This window comes from Acanthisitta chloris, unplaced genomic scaffold, assembly GCF_000695815.1.
Source record: "Acanthisitta chloris isolate BGI_N310 unplaced genomic scaffold, ASM69581v1 scaffold3080, whole genome shotgun sequence".
NCBI classification, from domain to species: domain Eukaryota; kingdom Metazoa; phylum Chordata; class Aves; order Passeriformes; family Acanthisittidae; genus Acanthisitta; species Acanthisitta chloris.
The window spans coordinates 155260-165882 of NW_008649768.1; the positions used below are offsets into that span (position 1 = coordinate 155260).

The window sequence follows — 10623 nt, forward strand, 5'->3', positions numbered from 1 at the left end:
CAAACCAATTGAACCAAACTTAGTAACCCTACCGTGTATCTAGAGGAGCATACGTGAAAAGGAAATGTACTTTTATGCTTGGAATATATGCCAAACACAAAGCAAATCTTAAAATACTTAGCACATATCAGTATTGCAGTAAGTCTCATGAAACAGTTTCTGTCCAAATGATCAAGAAGCTAAAGGCATTTCAGCTATTACTTTACTATCAAAAATCTCAAGGCAAAAAAAAAAAAACCCAAACCCAGCTATGCAGGAAGTCACCAAAAAATTCAAGGCAAGGATATTCTCAAAGTTGTCTGGCTCCTTAGCTCATCCCAACTTGCCTTGTAAATACATACGCTGTTTTGCAAGTTTCCAGGAACAATGACTTCCCTGGAACAATCCTGCCACACTGTATTCTACAGTCTGACTTTCTCAGACGTTGCTGGTATCAGTGGGTTTGGGTTTTGTTGGGGATTTTTTGTTTGGGCTTTGTTTTAGAAGAATTTCACTGATACCACTATTTTACGCACATTCAGTTGTATCACTGGGCTACCCACAGAGATTAATATGAAACCTGCTACATGAACGATCAGAAAAAGCAGACTGTGGTATTCTAAAGCAATCTTCTGAACTCTGTAGCCCTGACAAATGTGGACTACAGCTTTTAGCAAGTATTTTACAGTATCCTGAGGGCAGTAAAGAAGATTTTTGTGCAACTGAAGTACTATTTCAAAGCCACAGCATAGGACATGATGCTTCAAAAAAAATATAAGCGGCAGCTTTGTAAATCCCATGCAGACCACGGCAACAACAAAACAAGACATGCAAAATATAAAGTCAGGAATTACAAAGACTGCATCTTTGTACTTCAACAACACATGACCTGGCTATTTTAAAACTGATGTCACTGCATAAGCAAAAGTGGGAAGGGCATGCATCGAGGGCAAAAAAATGCTCCCAAACAATAATACTGCATTAAAGGTTGCCAATCCTTCCTAATGGGAAGAGAGGAACGAAAAGGGGAAAAAAGAAAAATAAAAAGAAACGAAAGAAAACCAACCTAGGTGCACCTTATGCACCACTTATGGGAGTAAACAGAACTGGGATTTGAAGGTAGAGCGGTGGAATCTTGTCAGCAAACATCAAATACTGCGTACTGGAAAGTAAACTGCTGACTTGTCACAACAAGAAAAAGAACTAAGAGGTCTGACCCTTAGAGAAATGCTTTTCAGAGCAATATTCAAGGAAGTGTGGGGTTTCAGGCAGAAAAATGTGCTACTCCGTTTAAAACTCAGTTTTCTAAACACTAACAATAAAGAGCAAATATCCTTTTATTTCCAAAGCAAATTCTGCAAGTGTAGATGGCAATTAGGCATTCCCAACATCCCAGGCAATCTTCAGGTAAGTACAGGATAGCCACTGTTTCAAGGCTAACTGTAACTGAACATTGAGACAATATTGCCCTACTCTCCAGAAGGATTCTTAATTCTGTGTTAGACAGAAAGAAAAGTCTTACCAATATCTTCTTTGAGAAGGTGCATGTCTGCTGATCCTCCAAATGTGGGATAAGGAGCCCTGCAAGCAAAAAAGGCATTTGGTGCCTCTGTAGCAGACGAAAAGGGGCCCTTTTCATTCTTTCTTTTCTCTCTTCAGGCACAGATTAGGTCACCTCCTTCTTGATTACCTAGTGTTAGTTTGAGGAAGACTGTTTTTTTCCTCTAGTCTTTTCACAGAACAAAGAATAAAACCCAGCCATAGAAACAGGCAGGCTGAAAGGAAATACAAGAGAGCAAGAAGAAACAACACTAAGACTTTGGGGCTCTCCACAGAAAATGAAAAGGTCAAAGAATGCTATTTCAACGACAGAGGCATTCAAGACTGAAGCTGATGGGTAGATCCCCTTGCTGACCAGGAGGATCAGAAGACATGTCCCAGCTCAGAATAAAATCCAGTCTTCATTTTGAACAAAAACACCAACCAACCAAAAAAAAAAAAAAAAAACCACCCCAAAAAACCCCCCAATCCACCACTGGTGTCCATCTTTCTGAAAAGCTATTTTAGCAAAAGGATATAAATCAACTTGAAACTTTCAGAAATGTGATATATCTAATTTTACTGAATATATTTGAAAAATGAAATTATACTCTCACTGGGCATTAGCCAAAGCAATATGAAAAAATACAAAGTAAAAAAAAATCTGCACAATATTTACAGTAGACGAGTTCTCAACTCATACAAAATACTGCTCAAGAATACTATAGGGGGTGTTCCAATATGCACTGATTTTGGCTGGGATAAGGCTAATTTCCTTCACAGCAGCTGATATGGTGCTGTGTACTGGATTCTTGAGCAACCCAGCACTGATTACACAGGGATGTCTTAGCTATTGCTGCCCTCTGCTTACACAGCATCAAGGCCTTTTCTGTTTCTCATGCTGCTGCGCCAGTGAGCAGGCTGGGGGTGCACAAGAAGCTGGGAGGGGACACAGTTGGGACAGCTCACCCTAAGTGACCAGAGGGGTATCCCATGCCACATGGCATCATACTGCACAATACCAGCTGGGGGAAAGAGGGAGAAAGGGGAGGACATTCGGAGTTAATGGTATTTGTCTTCCCAACTGTTACACATGAAGTCTTGTTTTCCTGGAGATGGCTAAACACCTGGAAGCCAATGGAAAGCAGTGAATGAATTATTTTTGCTTTTCCTGTGAAACTGTTCTCCCCCATTCTACCTGGGGACAGTGAGTGAGGTGCTGCATGGTGCTTAGCTGCCAGCCAGGGTGGACCCACCATATAACATTAGTAGCCTCGGTGCTTAAATTCCTGTATCAGCTCCCCAGCTAATCTTACAAAACATTCTCACCTTCAAGACAAAGGACACCACACAACCCACCTGAACCTGCCAGACAAAGTTGGGCTGCTGCAGTGAAGCAGAAATGGGAAGAAGCAATACTAGGAAAGGATGGCTGATAGTGCCTCTGCGAGGTCTATACCAAAGGGTAATATTGGCGGGTGGGGAGAAAGCAGAAGAGACTGCTCTCAACTACCAAACTCCCTCCCTCACTGCCTTGTTTTCACTGGGCTCACAGGAAAGGAGAGAGAGGCAGTACTTAACTAATGTTAACACCGAAAGACTGCCCAAAAGCCATTCTCTAATTCTTCAGAGAAACTGCTCAACCAGGCTATACCAGTTTAAGAAGAAAACAGCAACTTTAAATGACTGTCTTGCAAATTTCTTCAGGCTCATAAGAAATCACTTTTACACTTAAGACTTCCACTGTGACTTCACCTTAAAACAAAGTATTTCTTTCATGTACCGCCTATTATTTCAGTCGAACAGGAACTATGTTCAAGTTTAACCAAAAAATACATCAGAGAAAAAAATTAAAGTATGATACCCAAATGTGTAAACTGAAATAGTGTGCACATCACTTCAACATGCAGCACCAATTCAAACCATGGAATCAAAAGTACCTTCCATCAAGCAATCCTGATCCACGCATTTGCCAATATTTAGAAAGACCACCTACATTTAATCACATTTACTAGCATCCAGGTGTTAACTCAGATCTCCAGAAAGGCAGAAAAGTCTCTGCAACCTTATAGTGTCTTTTGATCACTTCAGCAATTTGTTTTTGCTGCTCATTAATTTTACATGTTCTTCCCTCAAATTTTCAAAATACATAGATTAATTGAAAGGAACACACCTCCTTAGTGGCATAAAGGGAAACAAGTATCCCTGCACTTCACAGATAATTATTTAGAACATTCCTATATAGCATTAATGCTTATATCAATTCTTACTTTTATGGTTAAAATTTTGTCCTAGGTATAACAGGCAAGCAAAACTTTTACAAGAAGCAAACAACTGACTTTCCTTGTCTTGGATGTAAAACATATCTCATTTTAGGAAAACTGAAAACATGCGCTTTGCACATTTATATTTCTTTCCATTTCACAAGTTAAAGGAACAGATTATTTCATATTCAAGCTCTCATACTTGTACATCATACTCAAGTAATTGGAAAGTAAAGAACAATTTTAGTGCATTAGTCTACAGAAGTTCCTGTGGAGCTCCATGTAGCCTGACAACCTACCAGCTGAACATTTAAATTAAGTCTAACTAAGAGGGTACAGTTCACAAATACTCAGAACAGACTACTCTCCCAAACACCAAGCCATGGGCTTGGAACAAAACATCTTTTTAAAATCAATCTTATTTTCTTTCCTCCACAGAAACAGATCATGCTCTCTTTACCCTGAACCTAAATCTCTGCACATCACTTCAAACACATCATTTCTTGTCCCTGTTCGCTTTATGAAGTTTGTTAGAGCATTGCATTCTTTGCTGTTTGCAGCTGAAGTTCTATGCTCTGAAAGGATTTGCTTTTTAGGGTATGTGACAGCAAGCAAATCTGAATAGAAACAACTCATCTTTTGTCTTAGTTGCACTTCTACAAAATGAAGATAATTTTCTGTTTGAAAGCTTTTCAGATAACAGGATGATGTGTACCAAGAAAGAGAATGGTGCAAGTACAGCTACTAAACATTTCTTCCACGAACAGAATTTTTATTATTTTACTTCTGCTACAGCCAAGTAGACTTAAAACTTGTTAAAGATTATATTACTTAAGAAAAATAGAAAATTAATCTATTCATGATAGCAATCATATGGGAGAAGAAGGAAGGTAAGATACAGCTTTAAGGATTAAATAGAAACAACTAAAGCATACTGTGAAAAAGGAAGCCTAGTTTTATCATAACACCTCTCCAAATATAGCTCAGGAACTAAAAAATACACAAACAATACTGTAACATTCCAGACTGAGCCTCAGACACTGTAAAGACAACTAAAAGGACAGGTGTCAAATACAAAAGACTAGGAAAACTCAGCAGCAAAGAAACAGCAAAACCAGGATATTGCATCATCAACAGGTCAAACAAAGCACAACTTATTTTTCTGCTCTGGTTACAAAACCATGAAGATGGACCGGCTCCACAGACCTCCAAAAGAATCAGATCTCACTACAGAGAGCCTAAAATTGCACTTTTCAGGCACTTAATTTTTTAAAAAAGTGTAACAAAGTGCAAGTTAAATGTCTGCTGCTAAGAATAAAAGCATGACTTCCCAACTTTGCTCAAGGTAAAGAATAATAATGAAACTGTTTCACTAATACAACATAACAAATTTGAAATAAAATTGATTTCTAGCTACTAACTATAATTTTTTCAGACACTATAAATGCTAATTTAAGTGATTTGACCTCCTCACATAGGAGAAATTTCAACCCCAACAGTTTTTAAACCAAATTAATAACTTTTCTGTTCTCACAGGATGGTTACGGAACTACATTATTACCTCTGAAAATACTTACTACTGAAACAGGCCAGCCATTCAGAATCCACATTTAAGAAACTCACCCTAGTTTTGCAAACAAAGCTACTAATTACAAACTGTACCTTGTTTTATTACATGTATTTAATCCCAAATTTTCTGAGTATTTGTAGGAGCAAAGTCTGGTACTTTAGAAGCCAAATTAACCAGTTTTCCCCTCCAGATGCTAGCACAAACTACTCTAGACATAACTATGTCTCATCTCCACAGTAACTAATGCCAAGGACAGCATTTTACAAAGTGGTTTAACTAATATTTGGGTTCCTCTATATGCTCTGACAATGCTAAAAGATCAGTTTTCCCCCGGGGTTAAAGAAAGCAACACATTACCTAATTCTTTCTTGGAAAAGTGAAATACAACTATCAAAATGCCCTTTCAACACAATAAAAAGCCTACTCTGAACTCAGTGAAATCAAAGTGAATTAGATTCCTATGAAGTGCTGAAATATCTAAGATATTGTGACGCTGTTCCTTTCACATTTAAGAATTAAATACAATGCCCACTTGCATTTTCCAGAAATACACAGAGAAATCAAGAAACTAAGTCTCTCCCATTTTTCCTAGTGTTCTTCATTGACGAACTCTCCTTTGTACTCTAAAATTCTGCTTGGTAAAGAACAACTTTTATTCTTGAATACCTAGAGAAAAAAATATGCCTCTCCTAATTCGGGCTGAATATAAGGATACTACCAGCAGAATCTGTAAGGTGCAAAAAATCTCTTTGTATGAACACTGCAGAGGAAAGCTACACAAACAGGAGGTTCTGTATTTCTTCTTGTCAAAGATCCTAGCAACTCTTCACTCAAGTTCCATTACTGTATGAGCGAAAATTAAGTTAGCTTTGTCAAAATGAAAAGGAATAGTCTTACAGTCCTTTTAACAGAGTTCTGTTAATAAAATGAGTTTCAAAGAGGCAGTAACTGGAATACTTCTTAAGTGCTAGATACAGTTCAGTTATCATCCTGTGATGGGGCATTCACACACCTAGATTTGTACAACTTCAGGCAACTCATGTTTATCAATTTCGTTCTTGGAAGTTCTGATTTTAAAATATTTCAGTATGGACATAAGAGACTGCTCACCTGGGACTATTTTAGTTAATATTTTCATGTGTATAATCTATGTATTACATGAAAAATTTTAAATTTAGCAAAACCTCCAATTATATATGTAAGAGGTGCAATTTCCTTACAAGCTTTCCTTCCTTCCTCCCTAACAGCCCGAATTCCTCTGGTCCTGTAGTTTCCCAGCTTTAGCCTTTAACTTCTTGAGGATTATCTAATATGTGGATTATTGAAAACACAAAGCAAAACACAACCAAAATCTCCAACTGTCTCACCATCAAGTTGTGTGATTCTAAAACGCAGAACAACTGTGTGCTACTACTCCCTTCTCATTTTGCACTTTTTTGTTACCTGTAGTTTGAAGCTAACAGCAAAAAAGGGTAAGAATAAATAACCAAACTAGTATTGCTGCTTACATATTATGGTGAAAACAAGTGCACCCACTGGAAAATCTTTGTCTCAGAACTATGGACATTTGAATGGTACAGGAACAAATCTGCTGGCATTCATTCTGCACACAGTCCGCCAGATGCACCTGCCCTCAATCCTGAAATTTTAAGAAACTGAGATTTTGCACAGAAGTAAAGGCAAATTCATTCTCCCTAAACCAGCTGCATTTTCACTGCATAGCCATTCTATTTTAAAAGTGCAGGCATTTGTTTTACCAAGGAGCAGCATTAGACATTAAGGCTGGCTGCCACCATTCTCCCATCGACATGATGACAATCCAGTACAGGTTCCACTTTCACAAGTCATTTAAAACGGTAATAAGTACTATGTCTAAGTAATTATTTTTAGACAAGTTCATAAAAAAACAGCACTGCAAATTCAAAAGTAATTTCTTTGAGAAGCTCTAAGCTTTACTAAAAGGGTATTACTTACTGTGATCAGCTGCTTATCACCATCTTTTCCTGCTTCTTTTAGCTTCTGAGTATGTTCCTCAGATGACGGGAGGTTACTGGATTTTGATGCTAATGAAGGATTTGACAATGGAACCCTTGAAACACAAATATATTTCATGTTAAAAACAAAACTGCTTATACATGTCATACTAGATACTCAAAGCCATTGTGATTCGTGCAACTAAACTTCAACAAGACGTAAATCCAAACTAATTACCCAAAACACAGTCCTACAGATTTTCATTTGCAATTCAAAAAGAAAAATAAGGAAACACAAAGATTGACCAAAAAAACCCCACAGTTTGTGACATGACTGACGCTGCCTAACATTACAGACTTCCTATATGAGGTTTAGGTAACATACATCAAGCTGCTAAAGCAAACCATGAAAATACTCCCACAAGTTTATGTCAGATGTCATAAATCTCTCCAACTCAAACTGAATCTCTTCTAATGGCTGGCAACGAAGGGAGGAAGAAGAGGACCCAAGGAATAAATGGCTAAGTGTCGCTGGAATCTCGCTCAGCTTAAGCTTCCCCTTGTCACAACTGAAGAAAATACTGGAAAGTATTACAATATATCAACAACAAAGTTATTCTATGAACTTGCTACTACATTCAGGGGGGAAAATAATTCAAGGTTTGGATAAAATCTTAGGAGATCACTATAGCAAAACAAGCACAAAAATACACCTGCTTCAACTAGGCATTTATGTACTTTCTGATTCTGAGGACACCAAGGATATAGGAACAAGCACTTAGTTGTGGCAGGTGCTGTATCACAGGCAGCAGATTAACTCTGAGTTTTTTAAAAAACAAAAATTCTTGCCAGACATTTTTTAAGCAGCATTTTTTTTGTGCTAAATCAGAGCTAGTTTTTTATTCCTGTCATGTGTCCTAAAGTTTGCATTAGGTAGCTCCTTCAAGGCTTCCCTTCTCCTGCTGCACCTTTTCCTACAAAGCCCTAAGGAGAGCTACACTGAGATATGCACATTACACTATGTTATGGCAGAAAAATAATTATGTTATACCACAGAAAGAATGATGGCTTCAATCTTGGATATCTTAGGGAAAGCAGGGTAAGAAAGGTCTCAGAAGAAAAATATATGTCCAAATAATAGTAAAGCAATATGGACTTGTTCAGGTAATAAAGGCAATAAATTCAAGCAGATACTGTAAAACTGTCTGGCAGATGAGAATAAAAATACAAAAAAATCAAAGTTACTTATTGAAAAGTCTAAACTCACTCATTTAACTAGCTCTGCATCTACCTTACCATCCATCTTCTTAAAATTCCACAGTAGTAGAGTTTTTCACCATGTACAAAGGCAATGGTAAGTCAGAATTGTTACTCTCAGACAGATGCATCGAAAATAAACGGAAATATTTTCTCCTGTCCCCATTATGAATATAGAAAACAATATCAATATACTAACCACTGTGCCAACTATGTGGCTGTTCAAGAATTGGGTAGGAAGAAATTACTGTCTTTCAGTTTGTGACTGGCTAAAACCAGAGACTATGACAGAACTGTTCAAAAATTACAACAGTCAACATGATCAAGGATAAAAAGCAAATGTGAACTGTTAGTAGAAGAACAATTTTTTTTAATATGGCTTCTGATACCTTCATTTCACAGCAATCACAGAACAATTCCAAACTAACCCCCTCTTCCCCACCTAGAAAGATTTCACATGTACAAGACTCACATAATTTAAGGATAAGAAATCTCCTCCAGAAGTAAGTGAAATAATTCAGTTAGTGAAAAGCATGTGATAAACCCTTCCCATACGGTTATCACCTAATTTGAGGAAGAGACCACTACAAATGTTTTCCCAACTCCATTAAATAATACTTTCTAAAATAAATGTGCAGTCACAAATATCTTGTTTAATGATTTTCTTAGCAAAACAAAAACATCCCCTAACAACAGGGTAAAACAAAAGTCTGTTACTACAAAGGAAAGTCACTTATTTGAACCTGAAAGTTGAGGCTGGGAAACAAGTTAGTCCTATACTAAATCCTCTCATAACTCTGAGGAAGGTTACTGTAATTTCATAATGTATGAAACACTATACCTGTTCTCAGTTTCAGAAGTTTGATTTGTAAGTGAAGTTTGCGCCACCTGCGTTGGAGCCAAATCTACAATTAACCAAAAGATTATAACTTCATTATAAAGTTTTTAGTGGCAAAGGAAATTTAAACTACACAAATAGCAACTTGCAAAAACACATTCAAGACAGCGTTGTGATTTGTTCCTGGCCAACAAAAAAAGATGCAACCTTGAGGCAGTATTCAGATGTTCCTCTACATACCCTTTGTAAGAAAGAGTAATTTCCTTTAACATTTTCACAGCAGTTCTGCAGAGCAGTTTGCAGCAGCTAAACAGGGCCAGCAGGGAAACTACACAGGAGTCCAAAAACGTTTGTACCAACACCCATATAAAAAGCTTTATGTGTAATATTAGAATGATAAATGCACAATATACCCCCATCTGAGGGGTGTTCTGTAACACTTAGGGAAAAGAAACAATCAAGAATGGCAAAAGAAAAAAAGACCCAAAAAACACCTTTCACATTCCCTAAAAGTACAATTGGACTATTCTGCCCTTCAAAAGTATCATACAATGGCAGCAAAAAAAACCCAACTATTTTTATTTACTCAAAGTAAGGTTCAGACTGGAAAAAACCCTCAAACCAAACCAACCAACCACCCACCCCACAGGAAAAAAAAACCCACAAAGCAAAGTCATTTAAGAGATATGTTAATGACCATTGATAATATTTCTTAGTCAAATGCAGTTCAGTCAAAATATTCACATCACACTCATCATAAGGTTTGACAAACTGCATTCACAGGTGATAAATAAAGACTATGTAATAAAATCATGAGAGTGACTACTCAATTAATAATTTGATCAAGATCAAGTAGAACAATTTAGAAGAAAGAAACGCAGATACTTATTCAAATGATGCAATAACCAGCAGAGAATTAACAGAAACCAACCCAAGAGAAGCAGCCAACTGAAATATGGAAGTTTTACTAACATATTATGTGGAAAAGGAAAGAATTTGTCTGGGGTTTCCCCTCTCTTTCCCATTTCACAGCCAAAAGAACATTTTGGTGCTACTAAAGTGGCCTTGGGTGTGACACAAAAGCAATACAAAACCCCTGATGAACAGTTCCAATCCCAGAAGTTCAGTTCTGCATCAGCTGTACCTTACCCTGTGCAACACTCCTCTTAAAGGAAGACTTTACACATGCTTCCCACAGAACTC

At 37.3% G+C, this 10623-nt stretch overlaps 1 protein-coding gene across 1 annotated transcript in view; it reads right to left on the reverse strand.

Moving 5' to 3' along the window:
* Positions 1-10623, reverse strand: part of ESCO1 (establishment of sister chromatid cohesion N-acetyltransferase 1) — a 30286-nt gene that overhangs the window by 16485 nt on the left and 3178 nt on the right. Inside the window, exons 4-6 of the mRNA XM_009071033.1 lie at positions 10622-10623; positions 9424-9487; positions 7327-7441 (exon numbers count right to left, since the gene is read on the reverse strand). The exon at positions 10622-10623 is cut by the window's right edge and continues 137 nt beyond it. Of these exons, the coding sequence (XP_009069281.1) occupies positions 7327-7441; positions 9424-9487; positions 10622-10623 (181 nt within the window). The remainder of the gene's footprint in view (positions 1-7326; positions 7442-9423; positions 9488-10621) is intronic.